This window comes from Aotus nancymaae, unplaced genomic scaffold (assembly GCF_030222135.1).
Source record: "Aotus nancymaae isolate 86718 unplaced genomic scaffold, 86718_ANA_hifiasm-v0.15.2.pri h1tg000008l, whole genome shotgun sequence".
NCBI classification, from domain to species: Eukaryota; Metazoa; Chordata; class Mammalia; order Primates; family Aotidae; genus Aotus; species Aotus nancymaae.
In genome coordinates, this window is record NW_026988419.1 from 46189674 (window position 1) to 46206558 (window position 16885).

Sequence of the window (16885 nt, forward strand, 5' to 3'; positions counted from 1 at the left end):
AGTAAAAATATATGTGGTTTTTTTGGCCTAATTACCCACATAAAATCCCATTCCAAGACTCCTTTGAGGATCTATTGCTCCATATTCACAGTCAACATGACAGTTTAGGGTTCCATCCCCAGCTTCAACTTGTGACCTGAAGTCTAAATAAATCTGTGCAGTCAATTTGCAGGTCACAAAGGCAAGTTCTAAGAAAGGCATTCAAACTCCATTCTACAACTACAGTGAGTCCACTGGCTTGAGCTATACATAGCTCCAAAGACAATCTCTCCACCGGCCTTCAACCTGGCTAAGTCTAAAGTTAGAGCACCTGCAGACTCTTGTCACTCTGAAGGGAAATCCTATCCTAGAAAGGTGCTAACACAGAGGAAACAGATGAGAGTGAAGGAGGAGAGAAACCAAGCCCACACCCTGTGAAACTGTCTAGACTATAGCATGACTCACCCAAGGAAGTCCGACCTCTGAACTTTTCAGTTATGGGCTGATTGTTTTTCTTTCCTTTTTTTTTTTTTTTTTTTTTGGTAACTTACACTCCTACCTTATTTACATGGGAACCCAAAAACAAAACAAAGGGAAGCAGAGGAAGAAAATATACATATAATTCCAACTGCTATTTAGGAGGCAAAACCCAGAGAACAAAACTAGTATCTAAGGGCTTTCTTTGGAAAAACAATTACTCTATCTCTTAATAACTTAATGTTATTTATTTTCATGAAACTAGCATACATTTCTCAATTGCCTTGAACCATGCTTTTAGATAGGTATTATGAGCTTATCAAAACAAAAACAAACTTCTAAGAGGAGAGATAATTTAAAAAAATTATTTCTGCCTCAAAATGGTGGTATAAAAAGGTAAGGGAATTAATAAATAATGCTATTTTTGACATGTATATTCCTATCATTTCCCCCAATAGTTGTAATATATTAATCAAAGTGAGGTCAATTTTGGTCACTAACAAAGTAAATAAAATTGTGATGTTATTGAAAAACTAGAGCTGTATCAAGTTCTAAGACAAGACATTCAGCTACTCAACTGACAAATATGCAAAATGTTCAGAATATTTTAACCTAGCTCACATACCTGTGTTCATATCAAATGTCCAAGCAGGTATGCGATCTCCTGCACTTAAATCATTCCGACGTAGAAGGGGAAGAGAAATCTGAATAGAGCCATTGATCTTTAGTTCTTTTCCTCCAGAATATATTTTCACACATATTGCAGCTAGAGGAGTCAATTCAATGTTTTCAAAACCTATAAAAGAGGACAGCTTATTAAAATCATATGTAAACAGAGGTGGTAGTTACCTAATAAATTATTACGGGTTTAAAATAAGGAACTCCTCTATTTCACCAAGGGTTATGTATTTTAATATCAAAAGTTACTGAATACACATCAAGGATTTTTAAAATGTAATTTTAAAATATTGTATAAATACAGGCTGTGCAATGTTAATATTGACAGGTCAATATGAGCCTAAGTTATCTAACTAAAGTCATCTAATTTAAGGGTGCTAGAATCCAATTCAATATTTTTATAAACCTAAAAAGCAACAACCAAAAAAACCCATCTCATTACAGCATCATACTCAAATAAAGGCTCCATCATACACCATTAATGCAGATGTGGATTTGAAATATCTGGCCCTCCCTTTTCCAAGACCATCTGTTTCAAGGAGTGCTAGAACCCACAGATCCAGCTGCACTCCTTACATAAAAAGCATTCAGATTAAAAGTATAATTTTTAATGAATAGGTTTGGCAATTAAACATGAAACAAAATCACTGTGTAATATCATTACTTGATAAAAATTATGTCAATATACTTTATTAATACAACTGAAAAAATATAAACTTAGAATTCAAATATGATACTAGACTTCAAAACTTGCAAAGTAGGAGAAAGTGAGAAAACAGAATTGGTTATATTGTTTTGCCTAAGGTGTTAGAGATTTGATTATACAATTTATAGTATGCTTTCTTAAATATCAGGAACTATCTATAGCTGTCTATTACTCTGGAGGGAGAGAGGGAGCAGAAAGTACCTTTCTTTTGCTTTTGAAATATTAGCAATGTCAAAGTTATAATATATACCAGAATATTTATGAAGAATAAAAATATGATTATAGAGGTTAAAATTACAGTATTTCTACAAATAGATGGAGAAAGTATGCTTTTACCTATTTGCTTTTGGCCTATACTTTTGGATCTCTGGCTTCAAAACTAGAATTTTGTTCATTCACTTAACAAATATTTACAAAGCCCCATATGGGCCCCAAAGACACAGTAAATTTCTGATATTGTCTGCAATACTTTTTTCACAATCATTACTATCAAATATCCTTTTTTTCCCCCCCATGTATTTATTCCTCATCAGTTTCTTCCCCTACCCAAATGTAAGGGCATGATAATCTAGAAAAGGAACATAATTAAGTGGTAAAGGAAGGCCTCCTTTCTGAGGGAGGGGACATCTGAGCTGCAGCCAAATGGGAAGGAACTCCAAGAATTTTCCAGGCAGAATAAACAAGTACAAAGCTCCAAATCAGAAGCAATCTTGGCAGGTGCAAGAAAGAAAGGTGGCTGCAGGGAAGAGAGGCAAGAGTGGAGCGCCCTGGTAGCCACAAAAGAGTCCCAGATGTGTGCAGCAGGAAAAGCAGGTTTGTAACAGAAGAATAAGTGTCATTTGGCTGGGGCACTGATAGCATCAACTACAGCACGCAAAACTCTATCTAACCAAAATACGTATTTGCTCTTATCACTCATTGCTGGCTGCTCCCCAAATGCAATGAACCAAAAATCTGGAAATAAAAAATGAAACTATCAGCATTATAGTCTGAGGTGATTTTAAACAGTGGATTTTCCCTTAGGTTGCAACAAGTGGCAAAAATGGTAAAACAGGCCTGGTGAGGTGGCTCATGCCTGTAATCCCAGCACTTTGGGAGGCTGAGGTGGGTGGATTGTTGAGCCCAGGAGTTAAAGATCAGCCTAGGCAACATGCACAACCCCATCTCTACAAAAAAAAAAAAAAAAAAAAAAAAAAAAAATTAGCTGGATGCATTGGTGTGCACCTATAGTCCCAGCTACTTGGGAGCTCAGGTAGGAAGAATCACTTGAGCATGAGTGATTAAGGCTGCAGTGAGCCGAAATCATACCACTGCACTCCAGCTTGAGAAACAGAGCAAGACCCTATCTCAAAAGAAAAAAAAATGGTGGAACAAATGTGGATGTACAAAGGGAAATGATGTTTTTAAGGGGGTTATTTATGAATGTATTTTTAAATGTAAAATTCCATTGCTCCCTTAACTTTTATATTATGACAGCCTTATATAAATATGAGTGCTGTTGATTCTGGAATATACATATTTTCAATATTTATATTTTATTCAGAATAGGAAATATTTACAATAGCTTACTCCAATCTATAAACTTAATAAACTTGTTTATTTCTCAATTACTGTTACTTCTCATCAGTTTGATAAAAATGAATAGGTCAAATTAAAAAATATGCAAACTAAATTTTAGTTTTTAAATGTATTAAATTTTCAAAGCTATACAATAATCATAACCATTTTCTATACCTTACCTGCTTTGGATCAAATCAAATTTAACAAATTTAAAAGAAATCAAAATTTCCTTTCACTTGAAATAATGTATGCTGAATTTCTATTTCATAAGGGAAATTTTTATTATTTACATTTTAATAACTAGATTTATGTCTCAGTATTATCCATAGCTTAAATGAATATCGAATATTTAATAGCTATCTAAATAGCTAAATATTTGATGAAAGATTTATGTACTGTTTCTTATACTACATTATGCAAAAAGTAGATAATACCTGGTTTACTGAGTGTAATTCCAGTTGTATATAGAAAATTGTCCACTTTTAAAAACTGTTGTAGAACTGTAAGATAGCCGGTAACATTGCTAATATGATGGTTGTCAGGAAGTTTAATTAAGGCTTTTGAAAACTGAACACTTGGTTGAGATTTGGCATCTGGAAAAAGGAAACCTCATTAACAAAGAGATAAAGCCATGTTAAGCATAGCAGCATTGGTCAGGACTTTCTTCTTTAAAAGAAGCAATTACAATTATTGCTAAACATCATTAGCATCTTCTCATGTAATTATTTTAAATTCAAAACTCAGAAATTTTCCTTTCTTGAGATGACACGAGGCACCTTTGTACTTGATCGATTCTGCTGCCCAGAATTTTCTCACCTTGTTTTTCCCACTCTGGGGAACACCACACTTTCCATTTTTAGCCCATGTGGTTCATTTGGGGTCTCATTTCTATAACAGTACTGGAGTTGATGGTGCATGCCAGCATGGGCTGAAACCAATTAAAAGCATCTCATCTTGGCCACAGTGATTTGTTCAATGATGGGCCCTGTCCTAAGCACAGTTAATGAGATGTAATGTGAGTTTTGCTTGGACTGGATTTCATTTGAGCAGGTATACATCCAGGGGTTGTAACAGCCATTTTGCAATCAAAAATGGAAGCTTGTTTAAAAATCAAGGCAATATTCAAAGCGTGAACAGTTGAGAAATGGAGAGAGAAAAACCAATCTTCAATTATTTCTGCTAAAGTCCTGATCGAGCCATGTCTAAAGTTGGTCCTATTCCTATACTTATTTATAAGAGACATAAATAAATGCTTCTTATGGGCTTAAGCTAGATTAGGAATGGGTTTTCAGTAACTTGCAACAAAAAAAGTGTCTCTAATAATATTCAGCCACATATTTAAGTGGGTAGTTTTCTCTATCAGTTAACTAATCATGCATTAAACGTCTTTCAAATGCCAGGTACTCAATTTATAATTATCTCAGTAACTGAATTTTTCCTAAGTATAAATATCTCATTATCTTCTAACATTATTTATCAAGTGAGACTTCAGTGACAACATTGATATCTTTGTAATCAACAGATTTTGAATTTAACAATTCAAAGATCAATTCTTATACCTGAAAATTATTAGAAACATCAGCTTTTGCTTTGGACTTTAGTAAGGTCACTAACGAAGACAGAAGCAATCACTTAAATTATTAGAATAGAAAAGACATCAGTTTTTAAAGAGCTGCATGATAATAAATGATAAATAAAACAATGTTAAGAGTTCTCAGTGTATAGTTTTTGAGTGTGTAAAGCTAGAAAAATAATACCTGGAAAATAGTCAAGAAAAGTAACATCATTATATGTTCTTCTTTGGTTGCTGAGGATGCAATCTGATGCCTTCTGATCGTTTACAGGTACTACCTACAACTTGCTCTTTTAAAATATGTGGCTTAATTATGTTGAAGATCCAAATTTCTTACAACTGAATATGCACACTAAGCAAAATGTCTAGCTGAGTTTCTGTAAGGTTTTGTACATTCCTAAATTTTCTAATTTCTCCTTTTGCCACAAATACATGAATGTACGGGCTTCATTTCCACTGTACAAACCTGATGTAACATTTTATGGAAGTTTAGCAGTAAGGATGTATATTTTTTACAGAAAGATTTAGCATCATTATGAAACATTCATACTTTCCTGTCTGGCCTTACAAATGGGTCACCTTTTAGGAAAATGAGACAGTAAAAGGAAGTGATCTGAGAATTCAAGAGGACTCACGGTGTTCTCACAGAAACCTGCCAAGGCATGGCCAGTACTTTAGACAAATGAGTGCTTACCATTGCTTGGGACAGTGGCAAAGGTTTGGTACAGTACATGGTCACACAGATCCACTTCACATATTCCAGCAGAAACTATGACTTTTAATGGGGTTTGAAAATGCCAGTAAGGGGTACAGTTGCATCAAAACAAAACACTGAAGAGAGACTGTGAAGAATCTAATTTCATTAAGGCCCCAGCAGCATTAAACATAGCTTCTCTGTTTACTTGTGGTTCTTATTTACTTTCCATTCTTTCACACACAGCTCCACATCCACCATTCTGCCATACACAGCAAAAATCACTAGCTCAAAATTCTGGCAAGGCCAGGCATGGTGGTTCGTGCTTGTAATCCTAGCACTTTGGGAGGCTTAGGTGGCTGGATCACTTGAGGTCAGGAGTTCGAGACCAGCCTGGCCAACATGGTGAAACCCCATCTCTACGAAAAATACAAATACTAGCCAAGTGTGGTGGTACATGCCTGTGGTCCCAGGCTGAGGTGGGAGGATCACTCGAATTCAGGAGGTGGAGGTTGCAGCAAGCCAAGATTGCACCACTGCACTCCAGCCTGGGTGACAGAGCCAGACCCTGTCTCAAAAAATCTGGCAGGGCATGGTGGTGGCTCATGCCTGTAATCCAGCATTTTGGGAGGCTGAGGCGGACGGATCACCTGAGGTCGGGAGTTCAAGACCAGCCTGATCAACACAGAGAAACCACAACTCTACAAAAAATACAAAATTAGCTGGGTATGACGGTGCATTCCTATAATTCCAGCTACTTGGGAGGCTGAGGCAAGAGAGTCATTTGAACCCAGGAGGCGGAGGTTGCGATGAGCCGAGATCACGCCATTGCATGCCAGCCTGGGAAACAAGAGTGAAACTCCATCTCAAAAAAAAAAAAAAAAGCCTGGCAAATGACTTGGTATTTCATAAGTAAGAGATTCTACAGCCTCAGTAAACTGCTTCAAGATTCATCAAGCTCTAGTTTATTTTTGTCCCAAATAATAGTAAATTTTCTGGTTTAAGACTTTAGGGATAAAAAAGATAGCATCTAAAAATGAAAAGAACTTTCACAGACAGTTCTTTTGACCATGATGCTCTTATTGCGCTCTACCCGGAGGGCTTTCTCACTTTATCAGCCATTCATATTATGCTGTAGACCTAAACATTAATTCACCAATACAAAACAGACAAGCCAATTTTTGTCACTTATGAAAGTTTCCTAAAATATGCAATAAAAGCCACAGAATTCTGAGGTTTTAAGGGGTGTGGGGAGATAAGAATGAAACTATCATCTTCATGATTGGTAAAGCAGAATTGGAGGACACAGTTTGAATCACTAGCCAGAATATGCTTTCTGCATTCTTCCCCTTGGGATACGCAAGTGAGGCAAGTCACGTCTACAGAGCAGACACTTAACTACCGAGTCTTACGCATCTTCCACAAAAGCAACAAAATTAATGCTGGAGGCAGGAAGGAGGCAATCTGTAGGCCTGAGCAACATGTGTCCTGTCTGCTCCTCAATTTCACCCACCACGGAAGCCCCAGTAAGAAATGTGATTTGGAAAGAACAGAAGTTCTCTATAATGTGCATATTTGAGGGGCTAAAATAATAAAGGAAAAAATGATTCCTGCTATACAAAAAACCTACACCATTAATTTGATAGTAAAATAAGAATCAGTTCAGATCAACTTATAGTAAGTACTAATCATACTGATCAATTTAGATTTTTCTCAAGTTATAATTCACACTGATTCTTAGTGAAGAACTACAGTTATATGACAATAACTTTAAGTGTTTACTTAGTAAGAAGTATTGTACTTACCAGCTAATTTTCCAGTAATTAAAACAGTGTCTTCGAATAGCCATATATTTGCTTGGCTTTGCGGGAACAGTGAAAGTGTAACTGATGAATATACTGTGAAATGTAGCACAATTAGAATATTTTACTTAATGCAAGGGGGAAAAAACTAGAATAAATACAGTTCTGTCACAGCAAGTCCTAAAAAGTAGGGGGAAAAAACTAATTGATGGGAAGAGCAATTCAAAACAAAGGAAGGATGAATATAAAATATGATGGAGGAAAAAAGGTCACAATAAAGTGAAAAGAAAACATTGGTTATCACTATTTATTTTACTAATCTTTTCTATCTGATAAGTAAAGATACCTGTCTATACCAAGGTGATGAATGATGTTCTGTAACTAACCCCAGATGTAAATGATCAAGTTGAATGCTTGAATAACCCCCTGATATATTTTCTCTAATTGTTACCTGTTATTCTTAAGATTAAAAAATTTTTTTTCTTGGCTCCATGATTCAGAGTTCTCTAGATAGAAACTCTATCCACTTTTCATTTTTTCCTTCCCACATAAGAGCACAATGCTCTTCTGCACACAGTGTGGTTTGCCAAAAGTTGGCAGAGAAGGAAATAATTTAGCACACAAAATGATTCAAAGGCAGTGTTTAGTAGTAATGCAGGATGGAGCTAAACCTGCCTACAAGAGTAGGCAGCTGAAATACCTGTTGGGATGAATAAGTGCAGTTCACATGAAAGATAATTATTTCAATATTGGAGCAAGAAGCTGGGACAAAAGACTATTTTATAAGCAAGATCAAAGCAAACTTATCAATCCTTCAAAAGAAAAATTAGTTTTGAGGAGTTCCCAAAGCCTGAGTTCTTGTTTGATATTCTTCCTTTGTGCTGTGTATTTAAAATTAACAGAAATAGCATGGCATCCTCAAATCTCTTAAAAGAAAACACAATTGCATGGAAATCCTTCTATTATTTTGAGATATTTCAAATAATTTTTAAAAATATGGAAAAAAGTAAAATATAAAAAGTATACAATGATGGATGGAGGTAAAATAAAATACACTTTTCTCCTTCCACAGGAAAAGCGAACTGCCAAATAAAAATGTAATTTCAATTTCAGAATATATAGACTGATTAATGGATTTATTAAATTGGAGAGGTTGGAGGGTTACAGTTTGAACCTCAAGGTGATTATAAGTAAGGCAATATCCCATATTTGGATACTTTCTCAGTCACACATCTACTAAACACGAGGAGAATCTTTCTGAACCTCACAAACACATTCAGATTTCTTTTCACGTGAAAATTGTTTCCTATTACAAAATGGATGTAATACCCACTGCGAAAAACTTGAACACAGAAAATAAGATAAAAGTGATGCTCATCGCAACACCACCACAGGGACAATCATTAATAATATTTTATTATAGTTCTTTGTTGGTTATTCCTGTGATTTTTTTAAAAGACAGCAAGTTATGATATTGTATACAGAATACTGTTACCCTGCCTTTTTCATTTAATAACATAAGCATTTCTCTCAAAAGACACTTTCATAACATTTTTAACACACATATTTCATTTATTAAGGTATCAAGATTTATGTATTTACTGCATTAATCTGATAGAATGCTTCATTTCACTATTACAAAAATATTTGCATCAACATCCTGGTGCATGAATACCTGTCCACTGTATTTAATATTTTAATACATGTTTCTTTGTGCAGATTCAAAAGGTGGAATACTGGGTCAAAGTTTATGAAGACTTTGAAGACTTTGATACACACATTTCAAAATTGTTACCCAGGTAATTTTGCCACTTTGTACTTCTGTCAAGAATGTTTCAGAATGCTGGTCCTATCTTGTTTGACAACATTAAAGATCAACTTTTTTTAGGTAAAAAAAATCTAAGAAGTGTGTATTTCTTTGGTGTACTAATCTTAGATTATTAGGGAGATAAAACATGCTGTCATATTTACTAATCATTTGTATTTCCTGTTTTGAAAATCGTTAGGCCATGATTTTGTCCATCTACCTTATTTAGTTATGGCCTTGGCATTTGCTTATTAATTTGGATGAATTCTTTGCATATTAAGACTATCATGCCTTTACTGTTTCAAATATTTTTCCAACCTCAGTTGTCTTTTATGTTTATGACATACAGGAGTTTATTAAAATAAGGTCATATCTAGCTTTTATTGCTTTTAAGTTTAAACAGACCATACTAACTGAAAGGTCAGATAATTTTCTTATATCTAATACAATTATTTTCTACATTTGATCTTTCTAAGCAATATATTTTCATATATGAATTCAGTTAATTTATTCCAAATAGTTAACCAAAATATCTCAATACCATTTACTGACTATTCAACCTTTTTTCAATGATTTCTAATGGCATCTTATCATAGATAACATTTTTATAAATACTAAGTGTCCAATATGTACCACAATACAAATTATAAAACTCAATCTTAATTTTGTAGATATATAATATTTTAGTTGTAATGGCAAATTGCCCCTAGGAGATGTATTTTAAAAATATTCCCATGTATCTTTACACATGTATTCTTTAAAGATTATTTTTGCCTATTTTGAAAAATGAATTAAATTTACAAATTGTGGAAGAAATGAAATCTTTACAATATTCAGACTTCTTAAGAAAAAATATTTTTTTTTTTTGCCATTTGTCCAGGGCTTTAGTTTGTTTGTTTGGTTTTTTAGGTCTATTAATAACATTTGGAAGTTTTAGTGTCCCCACATATACAGCTGTTTTACTTTTTGGCCAGTCAGGTTGTCCTATCTGGTTACTACTGCTGGTTTATAAGAACATGTACTAATTTGTTATCAATAGATCTGTTGAAATTCCATCAATTTTAAGGGTTTTAAGTTCAATGCTCTGTAGTTTTCCAGAGCATCATATGATCACCATCAGGAAATGACAGTGGTTTGGATCTTCCTTTCTAATAGTTATCTTTTTTTTTTTGTCTCTTAATATCTTTTTGCATCTCTTAATATCTTTTTGCTCTGATAAGAAAGAACTACTGCAATGTAAAATAATATGGATATCTGTGTTCAGCTTATTTTAGTAGGATCATCTCTAATGTTTTATAGTTAAGTATGATTGTGAGATATTTACCACGTTAGGTATGTATTTGTTGTCATGGATTTTAAAGAGCTTTTTTCTTTTCTATTTTGAGAGTCTCACTCTATCACCCAGGCTGGAGTGCCATGGTGTGATCTTGGCTCACTGCAACCTCTGCCTCCTGGGTTCAAGTGATTCTCCTGCTTCAGCCTCCCAAGTAGCTGAGATTACAGGTGCACACCACCATGTCCAGCTAATTTTTTGTATTTTTAGTAGAGACGGGGTTTCACCATGCTGGCCAGGTTGTTCTTGAACTCCTGACCTCATGATCTGCCCACCTCAGCCTCCCAAAGTGCTGGGATTACAGGCCTGAGCCACTGCACCCAGGAGAGTTTTTTCTTAATTAGACATGGATAGAAAATGTATAAAGTCCTTACAGACAACTACTGATAATAGCATACGGTAGCTGTAATTTTTTTCTATTAATATGATATATAAAGACTTTGACACATATTTGACACCTTTTCAGTCCTGCAAAGAAAAGATGTCCTACTTGGTCTTGACAGAATGTTACATTTAAATAATGGCAAAATTCTTTTTACTCCTCTGTTTTAGGATTTTTGCTATTAGAGTTACAAACTAAGATGGGTCTATACAGGGATGTGTGTGTGTATAGGAGAAAAAGTACATATAAAGGCATTTAACATTTTTATTACTTTTGTTAGGTCTTAGAATCAAGGTTATGCTAGTTTTGTAAAATGATTTGGAGTACTTTTAAAATCTGTGAATTGGGTTATTTGTACCTGAAACGTTCTATCCAATGGTTATTAGTCTATACCATCTACTACCAATATATATTATATATCAGAAAATTACTCATTTTATAGAACTTTTTAAGATCCTTGCCATCTAATTTGGTGTAGAACATTTTCATGACATTTTTAAAGCTTTTATATATTTCTCATCTTTTCCTTGTCTATTTCATTCATTTTTATTTAATTAGCAGATGTATGTATAATTTATTATTTCAGAAAACTAGCATTTTGTCAATTATCTGTTCTTTAAATCTTCCAGTGTATGCTAATCCACTTTGATCTTTATTATTTCCTTTTTCTTATTTTCTAGCTTATTGAATGAATAGTTGTGCTTAATTTCTGTCTTTTGAGAACAATTATTTAAACAATGACTTCGCCTCAAACACATTCGTATTCTGATTTTCTAGTTATGACTTATTACAGTTTTATTCATATGAATTTTATTTAATTCATTTTTTATTTCTCATTCTAAATTGAAATAATGGCCCAAGAATTCAAATGTTTCCAATATGAAACCAAATAAAACATCTAAATTCTAACAAGAGCCACCATAATGATTTGAAAAAGATGGACAACCTGATGTATCATCCTTCCAGTGAGTCAGGGTTGCATTCTAATATCTCGTAGGGCACATCGTTCCCAATATTCAGTTAGTCATACTAAGTGCTACCAAGTCTTCCTTCAACACATCTCTTATACTCACCCCATCCTTTCCATTTGCTCTCTTGCTTTAGTCTGTTGTTACCATAAGCCACGAGCACTGCCACCACTTCCTAGCCAGGCTCCCTGAATCCATTTTAGCCCAGCTGCTGGCTTTCATTACACACTGTTGAGTAAATCCAGTTTCCAAACAACCTACACTCATTGTGCTCAAGAATCCACTATAACAACTGCCGTATTATTCAGCTCGTAAGTCCTGTCTGTCTCATCATTTAAGAACATCCTTTGTTCATCTGGCCCCACTTTACCTGGCCCACCCTGCTTCTCGCTGATTCTTTGGGCATGCCAATCCCTCTACCACAGGCAAGCTATGTCCAGAGCAGAGCTCTTGCTCAGGATTACTTCAAACACCTCTAGAAGGAAAAATGCCTTCACGATTGCTATGGTGTCTGAAAGTTGACATCTCTGCAAAATTTATACGTTGAAATCCTAACTTCCAAGGTAAGGTAGGGTTGGGAGGCGATTAGGTCAATAGGACAAAGATGGAAATGGGTCCCTCTCTTCAATGAACTCAACCTGATTCACTAAAGTGTAATTCACGAAGTAACAGTTATGAAGCCCAGAACAAATGCCAGGTGCAGGAGAGACCTTGAGGTCGCATGGAGACCCTGTATTGGTCATGTAGCTCTCTACTGGCCATTCCTATCACACACAGCCATGTTTCGGCTACCTGGGCTCCCCTGAGGACACAGGGTTAATCTTGCAGGTTGTGGAGGACAGAGACAAGACCTACATGTTAGGGAGGTTTCAGACAGTTTACCTATTAGGACATAAGACCCTTGCTTGCAAGCAGAACTAAAACAGGCACAAGAGAACTTGTTTGCCCATTCTACCATGTGAGGACAGAGAGAAGATCTTATCTCCAAAAAAGCAAGCCCTCACCAGACACAGAATCTGCTGGCACCTTGATCTTAGACTTCCCAGACTCTAGAACTGCAAGAAATAAAATTTCTCTTGTTTACAAGCTACCCGGCTTAGGGTATTTCATTATAGTAGCCTGAAAAGACTTAAGACAATGTTTTATTCAAACTGGCACTCCCTTCTAACCTCCTTATATTGACTTTACTAAGCATTCTCATTTTCAGCTTACCAGAACAAGATATTCCCCAAACAGAGAAAAAAATTCATTTACATTTAGCAAAAACAAAACATGTTTAATTGCTTACTTGGCATTCTTCCAATTTTCCAAGGCAGAGGGGTCAACACGTAGCCATCTTTGTAAGCAATAATAGTTAAACTAAGTCCTAATTTGTAGGGTACTTTTATCAACACTGCTCCATTGTTTTGAGTTACTGTGGAATTTGTTTTCGTGTAGTTTACAAACACTTCTACAACTGCTTGGCTCAGGTGCTGACGACTTATGATGTCATTCACCTGGACTTTCAGCATAAATACGGACACTGGAAGAGAAAAAGGTGGAAATTGCAGCATGTTATATCCTAGAATGCATAGGTCATAGGCTTTAAATGTCATTCAACATATCTAAATAACAGTACAAAACCGTTGTTAAATTTAAGAACTACAAATAAATACACATAATAATCAAGAATTCATTATTCCTCCTAAAACAAAATAAATTTGAATACAGTCAAGTGCTCCCTAACAACATTTCAGTCAATGGTGGACCACATATATAATCTTCGAGAAGATTATAACAGAGCTAAAAAATTCCCATTGCCTAGTGACATCATAGCCATCATAGTGTTGCAGTGCAATGCATACTCACGTGTTACCGGTGACGCTAGTGTAAACAAACCTACTGTGCTGCCAGTTGTATAAGAGTATAGCATATATAATAAAACTCGATAATAGATGACTATGTTACTGGTTTATGAATTTACTATACTTTTTAATCATTATTTTGACAATGCAGTCCCTCTACATATGAAAATAAGTTAACTGTAAAAAGACTCAGGCAGGTTCTTCAAGAGGTATTCCAAAAAAAATAAAGGCATTGTTATCTTAGGAGATGACAGTTCCATGTGTGCTGCTGCCCATGAAGACCTTCCAGTGGGACAAGATGTGGAGGTGGAAGACAGTAATATTGATGATTCTGCCCTGTATAGGCCTGGGCTAATGTTTATATTTGTGTCTTAGTTATTTTCTTTTTATTGTACTTTAGGTTCTGGGGTACATGTACAGATCATGCAGGATTGTTACATAGGTACACACATGGCAATGTGGTTTGCTGCCTCCATCCCCCCGTCACCTACATCTGGCATTTCTCCCCATGTTATCCCTCCCCAACATCCCACGCCCATGCTGTCCCTCCCTTGGCAGCCCCCAACAGACCCCAGTGTGTGATGCTCCCCTCCCTGTGTCCATGTGTTCTCATTGTTCAACACCCGCCTATGAGTGAGAACATGTGGTGTTTGATTTTCTGTTCTCGTGTCAGTTTGCTGAGAATGATGGTCTCCAGATTCATCTGGTTTTTAACAAAAAAAAAAGTTTAAAAAGTAAAAGGTAAAAAATTTTAAAAATAGAAAAAAGCTTATCAATAAGGACAGAAAAAAAATTTGTACAGCTGTATAATGTGTTTCTTTTAAGCTAAGTATTACAAAAGAATCAAAAAGTTTGAATTTTTTTTAAATTTGTTAAGTTATAGTTAGCTAAGGTTAACTTATTGAAGAAAAAAATATTTTTTTCTAAATTTAATATAGCCTAAGTACACCACTGTGCAGTGTTTACAAAGTCTACAGTAGTATACAGTAATATCCTAGGGCATCACATTCACACTCACCCTGAGCAACTTCCAGTCCTGCAACCTCCATTCGTGGTAAGTGCCCTTTACAAGTGTACTAGTTTAAAAAAATCTTTTGTATGGTCTTTTAATTGTGCCTTTTCTAAGCTGAGATATGTTTAGATGCACTGACACTTAAAATTGTGTTACAATTGCCTACAGTATCCAGTACAGTTACATGCTGTACAGGTTTGTAGCTTGGGAGCAACAGGCTATACCATATAGCCTAGTTGTGCAGTAGACCTCACCATCTAGGTTTGTGAAAGTATACTATGATGTTCACAAAACAATAAAATCACCTAACAAGGCATTTCTCATAGTGTATTGTCATTGTTAAATTATATATGGCTGTATTTGTTATTAAGGCACAATATTACTCCATTTTTTCCTATCAATTAAAAAAGGAGAAGAAAGGACAGCAGCAAATAATAGGTAGAGGTTCTCTCTTAAGGAAAATACATTTTTATTGTGTCTCACTAACTCTAATGCTATCAATAGCAACAGGAGACAGACAAATTCCTAGAAAGTCAGAAATGGGTCCCCTTTCAGTGCCAACCTTCAAGCCAAAGAAAGCCTGAAACCTGAAAACTGAACTGCCAGCTCTGGACAAAGTCCTTGACCAGAGTGAGAACTTCTATCCTAGTCTTACACTCTCTTGATTGGTTCCTTTTGGATGATGCCTTTTAACCAATTGAATGGTGCTTTTTCCAAGACCACACATGGACTATTCAGCATGTACTTTCCCATTTTAAGCCCACAAAAACCCCAGACTAGCCTCACAGATGGCTACCCTGCTTTCAGGGTTCACTTTCCACTGAGAGCTTTCCTTCTGTTGCTCAATAATTTTTCTCTCCCCTACTTACTCTCTAGTGTCTGTGTACCTTATTCCTCTTGGGCATGGGACAAGAACCTGGAATTCACCAAATTGCAGGCAGCAGAAATGAACAAGCTGTAACCCAACTTCTGCCCACTGGGCTGTGGACAGTAGGAATAAAATAGCTGTATTCCCACTCACCAAGCTAGAGCAGTAGAGGGCTGCAACATTTCTGGAAGATGAAACCTCAGGACTCCCCAAGCAAGAGCTGTCACACCCCTTGGGGCTCCATGATCACTGGCATCTCTGAATTTTCGGGTACCACCACGTTCTTCTAGTCTAGACACCAGCACCCAACACAGAAGCCACTTGTGGCATGCCCAGTCCAGCCACAGGCTGAGCGTGGAGCCACAGCGGGTACGGGATCTGAGCAGGCATGAGCCAAGCTCAGCTTGCTGGGCTGAGCAAGACCAAGACAGTAGTGGCTGCAGACATTTCTAACTGTCAAAGCAGCACCAAACAAATTCTGTAACACTATCAAGTTATATAGATTTAACACGTTCCAAATGTAGTCAAAGCTCTTAGAATAAAATGCCATTACTGCATGGCTAGCTCTTTTATTTTTTTCTGTTGTCTGAAAAGCAGATTTTTTCAGTACCAAATATACAAAATATCAAACAAAAATCCTTTTTTAAAATATAAAAAAGTACTATCCATTAGGTATATAAGAAAACAAGGCTGGGCATTATGTCTCATGCTTGTAATCCCAGTACTTTAGGAGGCGAAGGCAAGAGGACTGCTTGAGGCTGGGAGTTTAAGACCAGCCTAGGTAACATAATGAGACCCTGTCTCTACAAAAATATTAAAATTAGCTGGGTGTACTGGCATGTGCCTGTAGTCCCAGCTACTTGGGAGGGTGAGATGGGAGGATCATTTATCCCAGGAGGTCAAAGCTGCAGTGAGCCATGATCACACCACTGCATTCTAGCCTGGGCAACACACTGAGACCCTGTCTCCTAAAAAAAAAAAAAAAAAAGGAGAAAAGAAACTAACATATGTTGAGGAAAATGAAAACTAAAGCCTGTTTCTACCTAAACCTCTGGTCTTACTGTTTAAGTACAAATCTTGGTAACGTCTGCCTAAGAAAAAACTTGTACCACCATGAAAGTGTCTTTGCAAGCATGTATCACATCTCTGTGAAAGATGCTTTCTTTTCCCCTGTAAGCAAGCTCTGGAGTCATTCACCATCC

The 16885-nt window shown here is 35.9% G+C and overlaps 1 protein-coding gene across 1 annotated transcript in view; it reads right to left on the reverse strand.

Moving 5' to 3' along the window:
- Positions 1–16885, reverse strand: part of FAM171B (family with sequence similarity 171 member B) — a 79449-nt gene that overhangs the window by 13896 nt on the left and 48668 nt on the right. The window contains exons 2-5 of the mRNA XM_012473917.2: positions 13248–13481; positions 7473–7565; positions 3835–3993; positions 1082–1252 (exon numbers count right to left, since the gene is read on the reverse strand). Coding sequence (XP_012329340.2) covers positions 1082–1252; positions 3835–3993; positions 7473–7565; positions 13248–13481 — 657 coding nt within the window. The remainder of the gene's footprint in view (positions 1–1081; positions 1253–3834; positions 3994–7472; positions 7566–13247; positions 13482–16885) is intronic.